General features: G+C 39.8%; 4 protein-coding genes across 5 annotated transcripts; 1 reads left to right on the top strand and 3 right to left on the bottom strand.

The window, feature by feature from the left end:
- Nucleotides 1–970: 970 nt before the first annotated feature.
- Nucleotides 971–3,133, bottom strand: LOC109996065 (homeobox protein HMX3-B-like). Its single transcript, XM_029280420.2, has 2 exons — nucleotides 2,522–3,133; nucleotides 971–2,268 (listed from the first exon to the last, which is right to left on the bottom strand). Exons 1-2 carry the CDS (start codon nucleotides 2,799–2,801, stop codon nucleotides 1,676–1,678), a joined length of 873 nt encoding a protein of 290 aa, XP_029136253.2. The 5' UTR covers nucleotides 2,802–3,133; the 3' UTR covers nucleotides 971–1,675.
- A 2,684-nt stretch (nucleotides 3,134–5,817) lies between these two features.
- On the bottom strand, nucleotides 5,818–11,387 carry acadsb (acyl-CoA dehydrogenase short/branched chain). Its single transcript, XM_020650005.3, has 11 exons — nucleotides 11,251–11,387; nucleotides 10,801–10,957; nucleotides 10,626–10,726; nucleotides 9,596–9,802; nucleotides 9,210–9,380; nucleotides 8,786–8,911; nucleotides 8,606–8,698; nucleotides 8,417–8,506; nucleotides 8,180–8,317; nucleotides 7,032–7,131; nucleotides 5,818–6,552 (listed from the first exon to the last, which is right to left on the bottom strand). Exons 1-11 carry the CDS (start codon nucleotides 11,281–11,283, stop codon nucleotides 6,476–6,478), a joined length of 1,293 nt encoding a protein of 430 aa, XP_020505661.1. The 5' UTR covers nucleotides 11,284–11,387; the 3' UTR covers nucleotides 5,818–6,475.
- A 151-nt stretch (nucleotides 11,388–11,538) lies between these two features.
- LOC109996046 (zinc finger protein Pegasus) lies at nucleotides 11,539–17,949 on the top strand. Of its 2 annotated transcripts, none has more exons than XM_029280419.2 (4): nucleotides 11,539–11,696; nucleotides 11,916–12,065; nucleotides 13,912–14,100; nucleotides 15,360–17,949. In XM_029280419.2, the coding sequence occupies exons 1-4, from the start codon at nucleotides 11,687–11,689 to the stop codon at nucleotides 16,292–16,294; spliced, it is 1,284 nt and encodes a 427-aa protein (XP_029136252.2). In that variant the 5' UTR covers nucleotides 11,539–11,686; the 3' UTR covers nucleotides 16,295–17,949. The 2 variants fall into 2 exon arrangements, with proteins under 2 accessions (XP_029136252.2, XP_065805978.1); XM_065949906.1 differs by having other exon boundaries at nucleotides 11,560–11,581.
- Nucleotides 17,950–18,174: 225 nt separating this feature from the next.
- Nucleotides 18,175–20,452, bottom strand: LOC109996058 (L-seryl-tRNA(Sec) kinase). Its single transcript, XM_020650000.3, has 6 exons — nucleotides 20,103–20,452; nucleotides 19,375–19,624; nucleotides 18,915–19,116; nucleotides 18,749–18,824; nucleotides 18,564–18,657; nucleotides 18,175–18,484 (listed from the first exon to the last, which is right to left on the bottom strand). Exons 1-6 carry the CDS (start codon nucleotides 20,322–20,324, stop codon nucleotides 18,267–18,269), a joined length of 1,062 nt encoding a protein of 353 aa, XP_020505656.2. The 5' UTR covers nucleotides 20,325–20,452; the 3' UTR covers nucleotides 18,175–18,266.
- Nucleotides 20,453–22,021: the final 1,569 nt, after the last annotated feature.

A 22,021-nucleotide genomic window follows, 5' to 3' on the forward strand; every position in this document is an offset into this window, starting at 1 on the left:
TGATTGGTTGATGTAACCTCAAGCGCGTATTTCCGTTGTCTCAACACAGATCATGTGACACAGGAACGCTTTCTCTCGTTCCCTCTCTCACTTAACCACATGAAGGCTATATTTTCTAGGTTTCTGTTAAAAATGGATGATTGTATCTTTCATTTAACATCGAAATAATGCATGTATGATGAAAAACTCTAATACATTACAGTAAAAGTTATTTAGTATATTACAAAATTACAAAAAAAAAAAAATCCACGATTGAGGATTTTTCTTTAGGCCTATTTGTTGAGCATTTCCCCCCAACAATGTCTTATTTAATTAAATGGCAGTTTATGGCTTGCCAACAAGTCAAAGGGTATTCTATTCAATAAAAAAGGATAATAACTCAGCCTGCTTAACAAACCCGATATTTAAAATCTTATTATAGCCTACTAATTAACAAAGATTAACTTACACACTGAACTACTTAACCCCTTTAATTTGTCTTTAATAGTGGACATTTGTTTCTAGTGTTTATGTGAGAGCTGGTTATCTCTCCATTGTTATCAGTTATTTTGGATAACAAACATAACATTGCCAAATATCAGACCTATAAACCTGTGAAGAAATCAGTGTGTCATAGTCTTTGGGCCAAAAAAAATTATGTCTTAAATGCTGTTCCAAATTTTCGAATCGTTCAAATAAATGGTCGTTGAAATAAAAAAAGATGGCCATTTTACAATGACTATTAGACAGATACATTTTTTGTGAGAAGGCTTCTTGATGACCACAGCCCCCCCACTGATCCTTAAATGCTTCTTTATAAAAAATATATATATATGAGGAAAATAAATCGCTCCATTATCACAAATAATCCAGAGGACAGCACCTCTGCTGTCACAAAGAGATATTTAAGACATGACTCAATTATATGACACCTTTTCCCATGTGTGTCACAATTATATTAAAGAAAGATGCTTTTTTTTTTTTTTACATATAATATACAGATTTTTAATAACAATATCAGAGAGAAAAAAAACATACACAAACAGAGGCTTATCTTTTGGCTCTTTCATGGCTTTGAAAGTAACGACAACACATGATGGCGTCATAAAAACAATTTAGTCTATTACCTGCAGCTTTTTGGGTATTTTCTTAAGGATCACATGATTGTCCTCACTATAACAAAGGGAAAGGTTTATTTTATTGACAACTGAAACTATATGTTACACAGGCTGGTAGCCTTAAGCCAACTGTATTGCACACTATTGTAAAATATCAAAATATTAAATTTAATATTTTTTCGTTACAAACACTGACACAAATCTCTGTGAAATACATATACACAATTAACCCTGTTTAAGACAAGTCATTTCTTTCAAAACTGAAACACTCAAATATAGGCTATTTAACAATTTTTGAGCTCATCACGATTTCACCAATAAAAATAATATAATTTAAAATGTCCCTCCTATAACACTAATTGAATCCTTATTGGTCCTTCTCAAAGACGCTTTAGCAGGATAACGGTTGTTTACATGTAATAGCCTAATAATAATAATAATAATAATAACAATAATAATAACAATAATAATAATATGTAGCATTGTGTCCTCAAATATACAAAATTTACGAAATTGTAATTTTCCCAGTGTTCGCTCATTTAAAAACATGTACACAGTGCGTAATGACGCAGTCAGCGTTAAACAGGCCTCAGCAGAGGCACCGGGTGGGAATAGTACATGTGGTGGGGAAAAGCCAGAAGAGACTGGCTGCTCGGTGAGTTAGAAGCGGGGCCCCCGGTCGCCTCGGAGGCTCCGTTCTCGTGGTAAAGTATTGGAACCCGCACAATCCTCTGCGCCGCCGCATGGCTCAGGTTGGCCGCCTCCAACTCCGCGGCCAGCTGCCTTTTCCACTTATTCCTCCGGTTCTGAAACCAGATCTTCACCTGTGTCTCTGTCAGGTGTAACGACGCAGCCAGGCCGGCCCGCTCCGAGCTGCTCAGGTAGCGCTTTATGTCGAAGGTGGACTCCAGCTGGAACACCTGGCTCCTCGAGAACACCGTGCGAGTCTTCTTCTTTCGACAAGGCTTCCTGTCCGAGTCAAGCTCGTCCGTTTTCCTCCTCCACTCGTCCTCCTGGTCTGTTTCTTTCTTTGGCTCTTCTGAGTCACTTTCATCCAGAGTGATGTCTTCGTCGGCGCTTTCCTCTTTGGCATCTTGGTCACTTTTTTGGAGATCAGGGGAACGTCTCTCCGGGGCTGGTGATGTTTCCCTCAGGTTGGCCCTTTCAGAGCCTACAGAGGAAAATAAGCAGTTTTAAAATATAATTTCTTAAGCCATTAAATAAAAATACAACTTTCTTTTGCTTGAAATATAGATTATTTATACTGATTTTGTGAATTATTTTCATTCAGCGTATATCACATTACTCTGATACCTCGCCACTTCATAAACAACATGACCTAAATTGATTCAATGTTCATTTTAATGTCAGACAATAACATCACATCGACTTTATTTACAGAATGAGAGATACTAATGATTTACCTGCAGTCCTTAGATGAGCCCCGAGTGTGTAAGGGTACCACCAGGTGGACGCTCTCTCCAAATACTGAGCTGATAGTCCGATTCTCTGTGCAGGCAACTCGAACCGAGGGAAAGATAATTCCCCGAGCCGAGAGAAAAAGCTGCCTTCAAAAACTCCTTTGGACGAGGTGAGGAGGCTTTTCGGCTTTGTGGGTTTGTCTTCAATGTTCAGAAGGTTCTTGATGGAAAAAGGGGAGTCTTTGGCTTGTTGGCGAGTCTCTTGCGCATCAGAGTCTGCCATCACCGTTTACTGTCCAAAGTGGATCACCATCAAAACTTATCACAGGAAGCAAAAACTCCTGAAAAAGAACAAATTGTTTTGTAGTCTATGTAAAAGTCATAAAAAGAGAGACAGACAGAATAAGAAAGTCGCCGATCTGAGTCCAGCTCGCGGTGATGATCAAGACTGAGAGCGCGAGGGATCACAGCCTCAAACTTGCGTCGGATTGTAGTGATGAAATCAAAAATACCACCCGAGTTTAAACGCGCTCTGTCTCTGCTATTGGGCAGGTACAATAGCAAATGGGCTTTGAGATGAAAACCGCGAGGGGCTGTGACGAGAATAGACTCCAAAGAAAAAAGGCCGCGCGAGCGTTTTGCCTCCGGGCTCAACAGTACGCACCCACTTATTATCCAATTAGATTAAAGAGGACGGTGTCGCGGAGTTTTTAGGAGGCGTGCACGAGTCGCAATCACCTGTCAGTAAATTGAATAAATGGTTCTGGGATTGTCAAATCTCAGCTAAGAGCCTTAATCAGTTTGGCATGGGAACAAAAAATGGGCAATTACGCACATTTTACGGAACCATCGAAAAACATATAGGCTTAATACAATTTTTTCTACACTAAAAGTAAGATTGATTAACATAGAGGATGCTGTTTGAAGCTGTAATAATTTTTGCTCTGATTAAACTGATAAATACAAAATGCTTCGTGTATTTCTCCTGACCCAGTTGTCTTTAGGCTCATTTACAGGCAGATGTTAAACTGAATGCCTACCATGATGATACATTATTTTCAAAAACAGCTTTGCACTAGAGTCTGTGAACAATCAGGGGAAGCAGTAAGTGATCAAATCAGAAGACAACAGAAGTCTTGTTTCCAATAAAGAATATTGATGTGTGTGCTTGGCTGCACCTAACTGTATTTTTGGTGTGTAATGAGACATTGATGTGTTCAAGACTGATCAGATAAGATTATCATAGGCTGACAATTAAGACACAAAATCAGAAGGAGGGAGATGGAGGTTACATTTGTAAGCTGTCAAACTGATTTTCTCCCAAGATTGTAAGAGATGCACGCTTGAATTTAATTTGACAAGGACTATCCTGGCTACTTTAAATCAAATAACTGATCTCTGGTATGTTCTTTCCTGTAAGACAAAATGCATATGTCATTAAATCATTCCTAAAAGCAGACAAACAAACACACAATGCATGCCTGTCACTCTGCTTCAGTAATCAAAGGGACAATTTTTGTACATTTCTTATGGGGAAAAATGGCTCAAACATATACAAAACTCTAGCACAACCTGGGATTTTGTAAGACTTCAAACCCAGACTGAAGCAGCTGCATAGCACTAATCAAATCTAATGAATTTGCTCAACCTGCAAACATGTGGTGTGTCCTTTCAGCTCATGGAGCGCTCTCCAGCTCTAAAGGACAACACTGTGTTTTGTGAAAAGCTACTTGAATCGGTGCATAATTAGAGGTCTCATAGCTGTGTTAAAGATGGGGGCGGAGAAGGAGGCCAGTTGAGCTGCTGTTTGCCAATGCTGAGTGAAAAGCTCATAGCTGTGTTTTCAGCAGATTAGGTTCATTAAGCAGGGGCTCGCACAAAAGACAGAACAAGTCCGAGTGGATCAGAGGTGGTAGAGAAGGACTCTCAATCACTGATGCAGAGGCAGGCATGTGTTTTTCCAATTTTTTTTATTTAGAGGTTTAACAGATTTTTTAGAACGTACAGGCAAACATAGAGCTTATCATAAGTAATGTTTTATTCTTTGACTAATCTGTCATGTTGTCTAAAAGCACAATATCAACATGTTGATCAGATCCAGGCAGAGACTTGATGTCAAGAGGTATAATTCTTCCCTAAAAAGACTCAACTAGTGTCAGAACTTCAATTCTATCAGTGAACACCAAAGCTTTAATTGTTCTTAATATTTTGTATATAACAGCTCTTCAAAGGAGCACTGAAATACACACAGTATGGTTTCTTTTAGGGGACAATATTATTAAAATATTTAATTTGTCTGCCTTTCAGACATCTTAGAACCATAAGAAAACTAAAAGATTTTCAAGACAGGAAAAAAATGGTTTGGACCAACTTAAAATACACAATAACAGTTTTGTTCACTCAGGTGTCAAAAGTTTACACTATAAATATATATTATAAATGAATACTTAATCAAATGTTATGATGACCACTCTTCGTGGGAATAAGGGTAGACATTGTTCAATGTTTTTGTGCCAGTACAATTTGAGGAAAAAAAAGCAAATGGGAGATTTTTTCATCTTTTTTGCCTTCTGCTTTAAAGACAAAAAGTATCGTAAGTTTTTTTTTCTGATTTTTTTGACGAACACATTTACTGTTTTTTGTCTCTGTGAGCCAGTTTGTTGTTAGATTGAGGTTTTTATGGGCACAAAAGAGAAGTAAGCCCTCTTATTTATCTGTAAAAAATAAAGTCTTAATAGATTTTTAATTATTTAATTGTGTAACGTGGAAGTGTAGAAAAATGCAGTTTTCTATTTACCTCTTGTGAATCTGAGCATGTCTTTAAATCACTGCCCTCCTTGATCGCAGCACTCCTAACTCTGACTCTTCCAACCCTGTAAACAAATATTATTAAACAGACACCTCGGAGGGAACATTCATTATCACGTTGATGACCTCCATCGTGACTTAATTGCCATCGCTGGACTGTAACACTGGGACACAGCTCGTCTATGATGCTAAAAAACAAAGGAGCACATCCCCTCAGCACATGTCGCCCAAAGTAATTCAATCAATATGAACAGAAAAAAAAAAAATCATCAGTGAGTCAATTATGCACAGCAGCCTCTTTTCATGTGAAGCACCGGCATAATTAAACTGACATCAAATATCATTAGAGGTGACAGGCTGCTAAAAGACGAGATAATAGAGTGCGATATGAGAAAGCGCTCCCTCTGTGGAATGCTGCCACCCAGTGGCGGAAGTTGGTATTTATCTGCAAACAGGTGATTTCTTCCAAGAACACAAAGAAGGTTGATGAATTTAACTGATACATTATTCACATTTATTGATCAAAGTGATTTACAGATTCGTCCTAAAGGATAAATTCCTATCCTTATTATTGTTCCTGAACTGTACAATATTGTAAGAGTATGCTATTTAAATGAGAGAAATAACACAATCTACCTATTTCAGAGTATTCTGCGAAAAACAAAGAAATTAAGTTACTGATCTCAGGCATAGAAGACCTACTGAAGGCACTGAAATATCAAGTTCAAAGAATAATGTTTGAAAAAAATAATTTTCATATTGCAACTTACGGATCAGATATGTTAACAGCATTTTATGATTTATGACGTCTTCCCCCCCAAAAAAGCAAAAGAGGACAATATTGACAAAGGATAGGTGTCAGACAAAGAAACAGATGTTTCTTCATCTTATATATAGAAAGGTCTGTTTGAAAGAAAAATAACATTTAATAAAACTATCATTGCACCGGATAAGCTTTAATCCCAAAGTTGGTGAAATGGAACCAGTAACATCGAGCAAAGTCAGGGTTATCAAGGACAAACATCTGAAACTGCAAAAAAAAACAAAAAAAAACTATAATACAAGCTGACCTACAGTCAGAGCATCTCACAAAAGTCTTATAAAGAAAAATAATGTGGAGTGTAACACAGCAGAGTGAAATCACTGGTTTCAGTAGTCATACTCTTTATCAATGAACTTAGCCATAGTGGACAGCTGGACATTTGTGGTGCCCTCATAAATGGTACCTGGAGAAAATGGACACAAAAACAGAGCATTAGTATAAATTCCTGCAGTACAAAACAAGGTCAATTTAGTCAAACTCCTGCTGAAGAGATCATGAATGTGCAGCTTTCACTCTCAGGAGACAAAGGGCTTTTTATTAAGCAGCTCAGTCTGCCAAAAGCCCCAGCAAGGAGCCGTAATCGTTTTGATGACAGGAAAAGTGACATTTTGCCCTGGCAGCTTCCTTGGCTGTGTGTTGGTCTAATGGCACTCTGAGGGGTCAGACGGGGGAATTCCTGCAGAGTCTGATTACAGCCACTCCTCCTGCCCACCCACCACTCTCGTCCAATCACGGACAACCTCACCTGACCTTCCTGCAGCCCTCATGAGCTCTGTCCTCTCCACATTTATAGCATCAGCACTACCAACGAAACCAATCGAAACAACAGTGCAACAAGTACAGTGTGCAAACACAAGTCAACGTTGGGGGAGTCATGCTCACCGATTTTACAGTCTCTGTAGTATTTCTCTATGGGGTAGTCTTTGGTGAAGCCTACCCCTCCCATCCATTCGATGCATTTAGATGTGGTTAAAGTTGCAACCTGAGGGAAAAATAACAACATATTACATTGACTATAATGCTGAAAATCACATACCAACAAAGCATTTAGATTAGAAAATAGAGCCAGACTGATATGGGACTTTTCAGAACGATAACTTCAGTAATTAATGTGAAGTCAAATTCACCTAATACCAATATGGTTGCTGATGTTCGTGAAAATTTGAGCAGTATAGAGAAAACATATTTTCTATTTAGACTGTGCATTGATTCATTCTAGGTTATCATCAAGAATTTTCCATTTGAAACAACTTTAGTCCAGATGTTTTGCTGCGATGTGCTGCAGACAGTGCTAAGAGTATTTTAAAGTGAGGATGAAAGAAGCCCTCTTCTTTTTTTTGTTTGTTGCAAAAGTGCCGTAACTACGCTCAGCCGTCATCACGCCTTTGTACATTCATAATGATTGGCGCAGCCGGAGCTCCACAAACACACACAGATATTACGTATATACACTTGCACGGCGCTGCGCTCCCCCACGTGCTCAGCTGATCTTGTCTCACCTCTGTAACACCTCTGTTACTGACTTTGAAGACGGTAAGGGGGAGGGGGGGGGGGGGGACACAAGGGCATATTCTTGCATATATATTTAGATATTGCAGCTTGAAACAGCATTGCTTACTGCAGTCAGTGCTACCAAACCTTTCTACGCACCGAAAAAGTGAATATACATTTGAATTGTTATCAAACATCAAACCCAATAGAATGGACCTACACATACTTTTTCTCACCAAAGGACGCTTGAATCGACTATCAAGTGTTGTTATCGTGATTTTAGTTCAAATGTGCAAATCTAATTTTGACAACCTCACAGCAGCAACCTCAGTGAGTAAACAAAAAAAAAACACAAAAATGTCATTATGATGAGAGAAATCAAACTTAATTACACAGATAATAGAAAAAAAAATTGATCTGTTTTTTTTTTTTAAAGATGAACATGTCCCTGATAATAACTTCAGATGTAATGGTAGTTAAAAATGCCCAGGCCCTAAAAAAAAAACATCAATTGAATCCATGCAAACATCAAACATCACCTCCGAGGTGAAGTATTTGGCCATGCAGGCCTCCTTAATGAAAGGGCGCCCGGCTTCCTTCAGTCTTGCAGCGTTGTATGTCAGCAGCCGAGCAGCTTCAAGCTGTGTCGCTACGTGGGCAATTTGGTGCTGCATGCCCTGCAATGCAAAGAGAACCATAAAGACGTTATTGTACAACTTCTATACTCACAAACATGTTATCTTAGAGTGAAAGGAACACATTGTGGGATTTTGTACCTGGAAGTCAAAGATCCGTTTTCCAAACTGCACCCTCTGCCTGGTGTAAGGAACAGTGTTGTCAAAGCAGCCCTGCGCCAGCCCAATCATCTGAAACACACAGAGACAAAGTCAGCACAAACTATTTCATTGAAATAAGCACATTCAGCTTGTTTTAAATCATTTAAATAAACGTTGTAATGCTTTTACCTGAGCGGCAATTCCAATCCTGCCCTCATTCAACATCCCAATAGCATACTTGTACCCATGACCGACCTGTCCCAAAATGTTCTTCTCTGGTACCTACAATGGACGGCACAGCGTTAGTCGAGGTCAAAGTTGGACACGCTAAGATATGGCTGGGGTACAAAGTGACTGCTCGAGCGGCACCTTGACATTATCGAAGTTGAGCGGGCAGGTGGAGGACGCTCTCAGGCCGAGCTTGTTCTCTTTCTTGCCAATCTCGAGACCCTCCGTGTCCCGGTCCACGATGAAGCAGGTGATGCCTCTGTATCCCTGGCAGTCAAACACGAGGGTGACAACATTTGTGAAAGTGAAATCAGTGAAATGTGATGTAATACAATACAAAATATGTATGACAAAATGTGTTACACAGGCCCTGATTTAACTCTTAGGGGTTAATCATTTGAGGTGGGACATTTTAACAGCCGATCCGTGTTTAACAATGACCAGCTATCAGAGTTTTAATTGCAAACTGTCTCTGTTATCTAAGATTTTGTAATCCTGTATTTTTACATTCACAGAGAAGTTATGGATCCGACAATATACATCAAGAACGAAAACATGAGCTCACAGCAGATGGATCCACATTGGCCATCACCAGGAAAACCCCTGCATGCTCTGCGTTGCTGATCCACATCTTGGATCCATTGATGATGTAATAGTCTTTATGTTTATCGGCACGTGTCTTCAGAGCAAAGGCATCGCTCCCCGACTCTGCTTCTGAGAGGCAGAAGCTTCCAACCTGTTGGGACAAGATGAAATGAAACACTGAAAAACATGACATCAAAATACAGCGCAGAGAAATGACAGCCAATCAGGAGACAGCATTAGTTTACATAACGAGGCCATCGAACAAAATCTGTGCGTCTTCTGATCAGAGTTGAATCACTATTTTAATCTGTGCCGCAAAACCAAAGTAGCGGTTTATAGGGGGAGACGGTGTGCCTTACTGCTCACCGTATCGGTCGACAGTCGGCTGAGGTACTGCTCTTTCTGAGCCGGTGTTCCTAGGTTGGCAAACAGAGTGTTGATCAGTGTGTTTTGGATGTCACAGAGAACAGCCACAGACGCGTCCACCTTCGCCAGCTCCTCAATGACCAGAATGGAGGAGAAGAACGAGGAGCCAGTGCCGTTATACTCTGGGTCAATCTCTATACCCATGAGCTGTACAAAAAAAAATAAAAAAAATCAAGATCACTGGGTCAGATGGTTTACATGTAGCTGAAGATATGAAGATATTTTTTGTCAATTTTATTTCATTCAAAAAAAAAAAAAAACAATAAAGTTAAGAAAAACAAACAAACATAAAATCTCAAATTTTGAATGAAAAGGAGCAGAAAGAAGATTAATCTTATAACATCTGCCCCTCTTTAACAAAACAAAACAGTACACTTAATTCAAAAACAATTTAAATTAAATTAAATTGGCTGCAGGCAAACACAGCCACTGGCAGCCCCCCCTTGTAAGTCCTCCTTACCAATTCATTATGCACAAAGTATATCACAATACATTTTTATTACAGCATTACGAAGAAAGAAAAAAAAAACAGTATCTCACTGACATATTTCCTCATATTTATTCAACAAACTGGCTTTAATATTTCTTTTAAATATCATGTTTGATTTTGATTCTTCAGTGTCTCTGTTGAATCTCGGTTTATTAAAGATCTGTGTTCCTTTCAAACTATAACGGCTTTCCCTTTTCTCAAATCTGTTTTGGATGTTTTTTGGCAATGTTTCCGGATTAGCTTTAAACATAATTTGCAGAATACTGTAATCAACTAATTCAGGAAATGTCAACAACTTCAACTGAATGAATAGCGGGTTTGATGGATCTCTATACCGACTTCTACTGATGATTCTTACGGCTCTTTTTTTTTTGCAAAATGAAAATTGAATGGGTGAATGTTTTACTTCAACACAGTATGTGAGATATGGAAGAATCAATTAGTTATACATGAGGATTTACACACGGATGAGATACATACCCCTTGTTCAAAGAGAGACTTGATAACTTCCTCATCCATGGCAGAATTTTCATCCATCTTTGACACAAAAGGAGCAATGCGCTCTTGTGCGTATTTCTTCACTGTCAAAGGACAAGACACATGTTTAGTGTTTGAGGAAGCTCTGTAGCAGCAGTACACAGGATGCACAGCTCACCTGCTTCCCTCATCATGCTCTCTTCTTCTGAAAACGTCTGAAGGGGAGGAAAGGAGACGGACTGGTCTGAAGCCACATCTGGAGCCGGTCTGCTGGACAAGCTGCTCCTCCATCCAGCCTGGCATGGACCCCATGGTCTACAGATCTGTCTGCAAGACTGACAGCAAGAGAGCAACACAGAAAACAGTTAAAGTCTCTATCTGCGTTTTCATGTAGCTACAATTTCAACAGGTTTGCTAGATATCCAGTTAGTGCCAAATTACTCGAGATTCGTCTGTGCTCCAAGCTACCTTTAGCCGTCTGTTAGCTACGAACTTCACCTCAAGGACCCAGCAATGTTACGTAACTCAAGGATAAACGATCGATACAGGAGGAAATGAATTAAAACCAGATAAAAAAAAAAAGGCTTTTAAATGTTAATTATTAAGGTATGACAATGACACCCCTCACCTTAGAGACAATCCTGACCAGCGGGGCAGCCATGATTTGTTATAAAATGTGTTTACATGTGATGCTACCTTTAAGGACGCGGTGAGCGAGTCGGACACCCGGCTATTTTTTTTTATGACTGCGGACAAAGCCTAACAATCGGCCTATTAAAAAAAAAAATGTTGGGTAAACACATAAATAAATTAAAGCTGTCTGTCACACTGCTTTTAATAAGTATGTTCAGCCAAAAAGGAACGGATAGTGCTCTGTGTATGGAGGAATTAATTGGCGTATTAAATTTACACATTTTCTTTTGAGTACCGGAAGGCAACCGTGGCGTTTTACACCTTGGGTAAGCGGAAGTGTTCTCTTGATAATTTTTTTTTTTTAGCCGGATAACTCATCCACGGAGCCCAAGTTTCACACGTTTTTCCCGCTTACCGACGACACAACTTTAATGCAGCAAGGTAATGCATGTGCAGGGCTTTGGATGGGGGTGTTTTTAACGATAGAAAAGCTTGTGTTAGGCGCGGCGTTAGCGTTAGCTCGGCGACAATAGCATCGTTGTTACCGATGAGCAAACATTAAATGACGCTACGTGTTAAGGTCTTGTTGTGTTTAAAAGGGGCCAAATGGGAAAGCAGAAATTATTTTTTTTTTATTAACATACTCCTTTCTCCCTGTAGGTCTTACACAGAAGAATATGGAAGAGATAAAGACCGAGCCTGTGGATTTTGTGAGGGAGTTTCAAGAATACCTGACGCAGCAAACGCAGCACGTCAACATGATTTCAGGCTCTGTGTGCGGAGAGGCAGGCGAGCCGCCGTACCAAGCAGGTGTGCAAGGTTATTGTTAATTCAGTGCACAAACTAAACCCTTAAACCACTTCTTTTTTTCCAACTATAAATCTCTGTATTTGAGTATTAAGTAGTGTTACGGATCAATCCACGTCCCAATCTCGACATTTGAGTACAAAGTGTTGACATTTGAAACATTGTTAGAAATGTGCCCTTCTGTTTGAAAAACTCTGAACGGCTGTGTGGAGTACAGTGTGACGTAGGAGTGAATTACTACGTCACCAAATCTATAAAAGCCTCGTCACTCGGCGAAGTGTGTGTGTGTGTGTGTGTGTGTGTGTGTGTGTGTGTGTGTGTGTGTGTGTGTGTGTGTGTGTGTGTGTGTGTGTGTGTGTGTGTGTGTGTGTGTGTGTGTGTGTGTGTGTGTGTGTGTGTGTGTGTGTGTGTGTGTGTGTGTGTGTGTGTGTGTGTGTGTGTGTGTGTGTGTGGCCAAGTACATACTAAATCTTTCAGTAGGCAGTACGTATTATCCGTGCTGCATACTGTTAGTACCTACTATTCAGTATGCACACACAGTAGGCAGATAATTGTAAATGTAAATCAAGTAAAAGGCAGATTAAATAGCAAAATAACATACAGTACATAAAGAAAAGTACAAATGAAAGACAGTAATATACAGAATATAAAATAAACCAATAAAGACGCATTTAAATAGTTAAATCATTATTTAAATAGAGGGGGGAAAGGTTTTATAATAATGCAGACATTTGTTTTATTTTCTGTTGTTAATTAAAAGTAGTGATTTCAGTCGGCACTTTAACTCTAGATTAGAAATTGATTCAATTAATCCACGCTCGTTTGTTTTCATTTGGAGGCGGACGCGGGCCCTTTCCGAATTGTCACAGTTCAGTAGGCAGTACGTACTGTTCAGTATGGAGTTTCAGTATACTGAACTTTCGTGGTCATTCAGTATGCATTTTTTGGCTCCACCTCAGTATACTGAACATTTCAGTATGGATACTAACTTCCGGGTTTCATGCAGTATGGATCGGATGCGTGCTTTCAGGAAATGAATTGTATTTTACCACCCACAATGCTGTGCGAAATTACGTCACGTGCGCCTCCAAATGAAAACAAACGAGCGTGGATTAATTTAATACATTTTTAATCTAGAATTAAAGTCCCGACTGAAATCACTACTTTAAATTAACAACAGAAAATATAACAAATGTCTGCATTATTATAAAACCTTTCCCAAAAAATAGATGAAAATTAATAAACAAATGAGAAAAAAATAAAAAAGCCAATTTCAATATAATACACATTTGACTCGTTCGAAAAGGGATAGGAAGAGGCTTAGGCTTGTCAAGTCCTACCCCCATTCTTCACCATTAACAAATGCAAAATCCAATAAAATAAACTAAACGGACAATACAAAAAAATACTCCAATCGAGCTATTAAGAAAAACAATAGTATATCAAGTTGTGTATATGTATGGAAAATCATTGGATTGTAAATATCAAATATAGTATCATAAATATAGTGTAGCAAATTGTGTATTATGTAGATTGTATATATATAGAGAGATTATAAGGAACACAGGAATTTAATTTGATAAATGTTAATTATTGAGCTGTGGAAAAGGGGTAGGATTAAATAAGTTTTATACTTCTTCCTACTCCTTTTCAGGCATATCAACTGAATATATGTAATTTGCTTTTTTCTTTCTTATAATTTGAACATTGTTTATTGTTTATTGTATTTTTGTGCTTTTCATTTTGCTTTGTATTTTTTATATGTTTGATTTTATTTGAGATGTCTGAAATGAATTCAATCAATCAATCAGTCAATCAAAAATAGAGTTAATGTGTGTTTTGGTTTCAGTTGCCCCCCGGAGCGAGCAGATTGGTCTCGACTCTGCGCCTGTGGAGGTGAACCTGCCGGTAGAGGATGGACCAGATGTACAGATGGACGGCCTGGAGAGGACCTGCGATGGGAAATACAAGTGCAGCTACTGTAATTATGCCAACAAGGGCATGGCTCGGTTAATAGAGCACATCCGCATCCACACGGGTCAGTGTCTCCTCTGCATTCTTTCACACATTACAGCTTCTGCAAAAAGCTTTTATCCATCAGGGAGAAGAGTTATATCTCTATTAAGTTATTTTTTTGCTGCGGGGTAGGAGTCAGATGAGAAACAGATTTTGTTTACACTTTCCACAACAAAGGTTCACTGTAAGTGATACATTCAGAAGGATATTTGTCAGAAAGCAAAACACAGCTTGCAAATATATATATACTCTATATCAGGGGTGGGCAACTGGCGGCCCGGGGGCCACATGCGGCCCCTATCAACCCTCAATGTGGCCCTCAGGTCAATTTTGACATGAAGAAAAGATGACAAAATCTGCCATGAAATAGTGAAAACCAGAACTATGTCCATAATAATATTTGATCACTGGTATATGTTGAGATAAATTTGACACATAATTGACTGTAATCGTTTTTTGTATTCTACCATATGGCCTTCTGACAGTGAGAATTAAATGAATGTGGCCCTTGCTGTGACTAAAGTTGCCCATCCCTGCTCTATATTATCTGTAACGTAGTATAGCATGCTCACTGCACCTTAATCTGTATATTATAATCCTAAGAATATACTTATATTTATAGCATTTATTTATATTTATAGCATCCCATTAATCCAGCCATAAATACCCAATAATTCACTTTTTTTGTCTACATCTGTACATTTTGTAATTACTGTACATAGCACAGATTCTTGCACTTTCTGCTTATTGCACTTCTGGTGAGATGCCAAACCTCATTTCGCTACTCTATACTTGTATATGTGTAATGACAATAAAGTTGAATGTCATCTCATATAGAGGGCAATTTTAGCAAATAGTTGAGGTACCTCTTTGTCCACAGGGGGGCGCCAAAATTGACCCAAACTGAAGTTACTCAGGATTGTTTTAAAAACAAGACATACTGTTGTTTATTAGCATTTCACTCTCAAAGTGAGGTTAATTAAAGAGGTGAACATTTGCAGACCAAATGCAAATTCAGTTCAATTCTGTTCTGCACAAAGTTAAAGATTGTTTGAAAATATTTCAAGTCAAGATTGAACACAGAACATCATTCATCAAATTTGGCATGTTTGGTCACCGCAGGTATTATGTAGAAATTAAAGACAAAAACCCCCCAGTAATATCAAAATGATCAAAATTCATATAGCTCCTTGTGCAGCACACAGACTAAATGCTGTTTTTTTTTTTTCATACTTTGTCATATTAATAATGTAATTGCATCTTTGCCCTCTTTTCACTCAGGAGAAAAGCCTCACCGCTGCCAGCTCTGCCCGTTTGCTTCAGCGTACGAGCGACACCTTGAAGCCCACATGCGCTCCCACACGGGAGAGAAACCATACAAGTGTGACCTCTGCGCCTTCCGCTGTAGCGACCGCAGCAACCTGTCGCACCACCGCCGCCGTCGCCACAAACTCCTCCCCAACCGAGTTGTCCGCTCTTCCTTCTCCAACAAACGCATGTTGAGCTCCCTGCAAAAGAGGACCGGCTCACTGGGCTTTAGCAGGCGGCTGCTCATCAACTACAACCCTCCCTCTTTGATGATGCCAAAGTCGGATTACCTGAGCGATTTTCCTCATAAGATCCACCACCATTTGAACAGTGCTGAGTATAAGAACCATGACAAGGCGGATGAGAACGACGGCCTCATCAGAAGTTCTAATGGTCTGACTTTTAACAACCCGCTGGACCAGTTGTCTACACTTGCAGGCCAGCTGGCAGACCTTCACCCTGAACCTCAAACTCCTGCGTCCCCAGACAGAGAGTCCTTAATAGAAGAGAAGCCCATCCTCATACATCAGATCTCGAATGAACATGTTGCGATGTGTTCCAACGGAGTCCAGACTTCACCTCCTAACAAAGAGTCTCCCACCTCGGGCCACGGGAGCTTCAGTCCTGTTCCCGCCCTGGGCTTTGAAAGCAGCATGAACACTCTGACTGCGAGTGCAAGCAGCAGCCTGCCGGGCACGCCCGCCCTCCCTGCGCAGACCGCAGCGGAACAACAGCTGCCACAGAAATGCCGCCACTGTGATATTCACTTTCTGGATAACATACTCTACACCATTCACATGGGCTGCCACGGCTATGAGCATCCATTTCAGTGCAACATCTGTGGCCACATGTGCACAGACAGATACGACTTTGCTTGTCATTTCGCCCGTGGACAACACAAAAAGTGATTCCTTGCAGCACAGATGCACCGGGTGTCTTAGATACTTTTGTATGGTGCTTGTACAGCATTAATATAGTTGTGCTGATTTAGATTTTTTACTTTTTTTTGATAGTTTCTTATTTATTTTTTTGTTTGATACTCATTAACTGCAATACATTGTTGCCTCACAACCTTCTCTATGGCTCCCAACCTTTGTGCTTTTCATATGAGTTATGATTGATCCATACACCATCCTGCTTTACATCAGGCGGGAAAATACTGATTGAAGCCCACAAAGTGTTGTCCTACATTCAGTATTAGTGAGGGCAGTTTGATCGTTAACCTACTTTGCCAATGCAGGTGCATGATATGATGTGATTTTAATATGCACACATGATGTTGCATATTTATGATGTGATATGTTTTGGGGGAGGGATTTAGTTTTTTTTTTTCTCTCGGTATCAGCAGGTCAACAGAGTAAACTCGACTCTTACAGTGAGTCATTGTTAGTAAGCGGCTTGTATGCGAGACATCTCAAATAAAGGGAGAATGCAAAGTGTTCCATGGCAGACATCATGAGCTTCACACGCTCTGCATTCATTGTGCAGCAGATAATAATGTTCTTTTTGTCCACATTCTTAAACTGTCCATCACTGGTTTATTCAAAGCCTTTCTCTGTTAGACTCTTAAATGGGATGTTCAAAGACTGGCAGCTGATTCTGTGTTCAAGACAACATTGTGTCTATGTCATGAAGCCTCCTTGTAATTCTTGTCTCGATATTTATTTATACCTCACTCCATAAAGTGCAGAGGATTTCTACTAAAATGTGAAGCCTTAATTTTTTTTAATGTTTTTTTTTTTTAAAGGTTTATTTGGGGGCTTTTTATGCCTTTTAATGTAGAGCTAGGACAGTGGATAGAGTCAGAGAGAGAGTGGGGAATGAAAAGCAGGGAGGGGAGCCAAAGGTCGGATTTTTTTAACCTGGGAACGCCCGCTTGGAGGATTAAAGGTGCATTCATGTGGTATCCGGACACACCGGGAAAACGAGTTCCCCAGTTGTAAAATGCACCTGCTCAAGTCGGAACAACAACTCGGAAACTCTGGGGAAAAAATGAAGTGTCCAACTTGCCGACATATTCGTCATCACATGGGGGCGGCAAAATCTGTTTTGTTAATGTTAAGATACTTTTTCATGAATTCATGTATTGCACATAAACTTTTTGCTAGAAAACATTCACACATCTTCTTTGTACCATCCACACTTTGTTTAGAAGTTGTTATAGCATTCCAACTTTCAAAACTGAAATCATGTGAACACACTGAAGTCGGAAACTGGGACCTCCAAGGAGCACATGAATGCAGCACATAGCCGCCGTACATGTGGCGTGCAATAACCACTAGGCTTCCGGCGCTCCAATTTCCCTCTTGTTTCTAGTTTGTACACATGAAACGGTCTTCTATAATAACTTATACATGACCATGAGCAGTTTTAGTGATGTTACTATTACCACTTTGTTTTTGTACAGACACTGTGAGAGGAGTTTTTCCCTTTTAATTTAAGTTGTTTAATTGTGTCGATTTTTAAGACTGCTACATTTCCGTTACTTATTTGCTATTACTTGTTTGTTTGTGTTTTTTCTTGTCATGGGTAGAGGGAAATGTGGAATAAAGGGCTCCCCGCTTTCAAGTTTTAAGTAAATCATGTGAATACTGATGGACAAATGTTATCCTACAACTTTTGCAGCGATCATGCAGAGATGCACTAATGTTGAGTTTGAATACGTTTTAAAGGCCAGTTTGGCTTTTAAAAAGTAGCAACAAGGCTTAATTTATAAAATAAAAAGATTCCATTTGTTCCACTTATTGCCACGTGTCCACAAACCTAAAAAGAAGTGACCAACAAAAAATAGGTTGATTTTAATTTAATAAAAAAATATCTCGCATTCACTCGCGACCCCTGACGTGATTCAATCTTACTTTGTGTAAAGTCACAGTTTAGTCATTTTATTCCAGTTATGATCTGAGAGAGGACTTCCTTCCTCTCATGATCAAAAACGTCCACCGCTCTTTTCACCACACGTTCCACGTCCATGTCCTCCTCCCGTATGAAGGTCGCCTCCTGAAGCATCTGTCTGCGCAGGTTGAGGAGAAACGCGGCTTTGGATTCATTCAGCTGAGCGGCCAAACACTTCATGTGCCCTGGAGGAACTTGATTTCCTAAAGGCAAGTTTGAGAGAATGATCGATCAACAAAGGGGCTGCAAAAAAGAAGTGAATTGTTCAGTGATATAGCTGACCTCTGGCTGTCTTCATGGCGTCAGAGATGAGGCGGCGACAGGCCTGGTCAGCTTGGTGAACCACACTGGTGGCACATCTGAGGCGGTCTGCCTCCTGCAACAGCATGAGACCACAGCACATTTCATACATGCTTATATAAACACATTTTAAAAGGTTGGATGGGAGCTACATTACATTCACACACCGTTTGCTCTGTGTTGTCCTCAACAGGGAACAGTGGGTTGCTCATTGCAGAGGCGATCAACTCCATCACCCTCTGTCTGAGGGAGCGAGGCATACAGGAAGAGAAACTAATGAATACCTAATATCACAAAGTTTCGAGTAAGCGTTCATCAACGGCTGATTCTTACACGTCTCTGTCAGGCAAGTTGTCTGTGGTGCTGAGTGAAATGCTGTTTTTCTCCCACGAGTTCTTCTGTACATTCGGAGGCTCCAAACGCTTCACCATCTCCACGATCACCTCGGTGGGAACAGGTTTAGACCTGCTCTGGTTCCTGCTGATGCACGACTCCAAATCACACTGCAGATAGACCTGACAGAAACCGAGCGAGCCTGAAAAGACAACGGACAGATTACCAGAGTCTTAAGACATCAGTAAATCATCACATTAAATGTTAAGTTGCAATTAAACTTGTAGAAGTCTGTGGTGCATTCAGTTGCCTGCAGGAGGCTTCAGATTTTCCAGATTTAAAAACTAAACAGCATTTGTTACTTTAAGAAGATATGTGAAGTTTAAAACACTCAGTCAGTGGTCTAAAACATGCACAACCTCTCCCTCAAGTCTACCAAGAACATTTCAGTGTTGCTTACGCTGTCTTGCAAGTTGGTAAACTTCATATCTCATGCTTGGATAGTAGAAGTTGTCATCCAGCAGAAAGAGAAGCGGTGCCTGGTCGTGATCATAAGGCGGCTGCTGCTGCTGCAGAGCTTCGATGCACTGTTCCCACGCAGCTCTGCTGATCTGGCGGCTGCTTGGAAGTTCTGTTAAATCTTGAGGCTCCTCCAAGAACTGCTCGATGCATCGCAGTACTGCCTGTCTGTGGGACTTCCATTTGGTGTGCTAGAAGTGGACAAATGAAATTCTCATATCAACATAAACCCCACCCGCAGCATGCTTATTAACAAGGAGGATGCGAATAATGTCCCCATTGCTTTATGAGCCTAAGTTGACATTTGTTGTGTTAATATAATAGAAAATAAAACCATGGAAACTATACATTGTTTTAAAATATATAAAACTGTATCCAAATGTAAAAACGAATGGGTGCAGACAGTCAGTGTAATGTAGGCTATCATCTCCTTTTGATACCCTAATAATATAATATTGGTGCAAATCTTAAACGCAATATCTAAGATAGCCTGAAACACAAGGAACTTATTGTAGCTCCCACTATGACTTAGATTATGCTGGTAGTTTGCACAGTTAGATAATAGTCTGTTTGGAATAATTCTCTTTGTGCAATGTTCCCAGTTATCTCCGTCTGATCAAATGCTGAACCTGCATTGAAAATCCGTCAATTTAACACAAACTTGTTCACCATGTCGTGAAAGTCGACACCGTCCTCCTCCACTCTGTTTTGAAAGGCACGCTCGGGGATCAAGTCATCGTACGGCACCACGCAGACTTTCCATCCGTGTTGCGCTGCGGTGCTGGGGAGCCTGCGGGCCAGCGTGGACTTCCCAGCAGCAGGCAGCCCGCAGAGGACACACAGGCAGACCGGAACCCGCCCGACACCACCCGCAGACTCGCCTGCTGCCATGAGCCGCCGAAGTGCCGCTTTTAAAAACACGGCTTTTCACAAACAGGCTTTTTTTTACATGGTGCAGGATGCGGTGGTCGTAGTTGACGGTTTACTTCCGTATTATTCCGCGTCAGGTCAAAACAAAAGGGAAACATGTGATTTCCGGGGAACTTTCAAAATAAAAGCCTCAAAAGTGACGTAGGGTCTATAATGAGGTGTGAATCTTTTTTGTTGTTGTTGTTGAAATGAGTTATAATATACTTATATATAATATCTAAGATTGATTTTTTAGGTCACATGACATGAATGATATTGAAAAAAGTATAAATTGTTAATATGTAGAAAAATAGAAAGAAAAGTCTGATGTCTAAAAAGTCTATGTAATATAAAAAGGTAAATCTCATTTCTTGGCGTGCGTATTTCTATGATTGTTTTGAAGACACTTCACATCACATGAAAGGTATTGAAAAATACAACAACTGATTTGTTTTAATATTAAAAGGAAAAAAAAAAAAAAGCACAAATATGTCATATGTGGTCCTTCAAGTTTGGCACTTCTAATTCTGTTTCTGTCTTCCAGGAGTAACACCGTTTTAATCTCTACCTTTAATTTTCTCACATCAGTCTTACAGATTGCAAAATAACTTCTCAACTCCTCAAGTGTCATTCCCACGACCGGCTTTGCAAACCTCGTCTCCCTCTTTGTGTTGTGTTGATTAATATGAACTCAACGCATTTCCGCATATTGTCACGCTGACCTTGAGCTTCATCGTGAAAATGTAATTTGCACCTTCCGCTTGAATACTCAGCCGTCGTGAGAAGTGAGAAGGACTACTGTTCATAACTTTGATGCCAAGCGCACAAAAGACGAGATGACAGCGACATACAGGTATCATCTGAATACATATTTATTAGATAAATATTAGGTTGTCACATCATCTAACTACATACAATTCTGCAAGACTAAAAATCACAATTAGTTCCTTTATTTTCTGACCAGTTTAGAATATGAAATGATTGTACATACAATGTACACAATAAAGACAATGGCCACATTGCATGAATCACCTTAGATTGTTTCCTTTTTCCAACTGTTCATGATATCAAAAGTTGTACAAACTATGGATTCGGTTACAATCTTCTGGACCCGCCCCCCTCCGGCCTCTTTAATCCCAACCCTTCATATGGTTTTCTTTGTAACCTTGCACTTTTTTTGTCCTCTTTTTTTTTTTTTTTTTTTTTAGCTTTAGCACCTCAGAGTATGCAGGTGACAGACTAGAACACTTAAGCTAAATATTACATGTAAAAACATAGCTGTCCCAGTTCCCCTAAAGAAAGAGGTGAAAGTATATTACAGAAGGGGGGGGGGACAAAACGCGGAGAGATACCCACAGACACAAACTAACAAGTTTCAGTTTCCATATTCAGCCACTTCCAGTAGAGGGGTTGCAAGCTTTTTTTTATTATTCTAAAGAAACAATGCACATTCCCAGGGAAAATGAATACATTTCTGTTCACATGTCTCTATTTTCATTTACATATATACAGGCATCCATGGGACGTTTGATCTAGCCTCGACCCTGAACGCAGCCTCGCTCTCTGTATCTTTTTAGGTTTCTTTTCTGAATACATCTTCCCCTGCAGAAATGCCCCTTTACTGTGATTGTGCATCTGGAGATTTGGGGTGCTGCCTTAGACATAATAAAAATATGAAA

This window comes from Labrus bergylta, chromosome 21 (genome assembly GCF_963930695.1).
Source record: "Labrus bergylta chromosome 21, fLabBer1.1, whole genome shotgun sequence".
Lineage (NCBI taxonomy): Eukaryota > Metazoa > Chordata > Actinopteri > Labriformes > Labridae > Labrus > Labrus bergylta.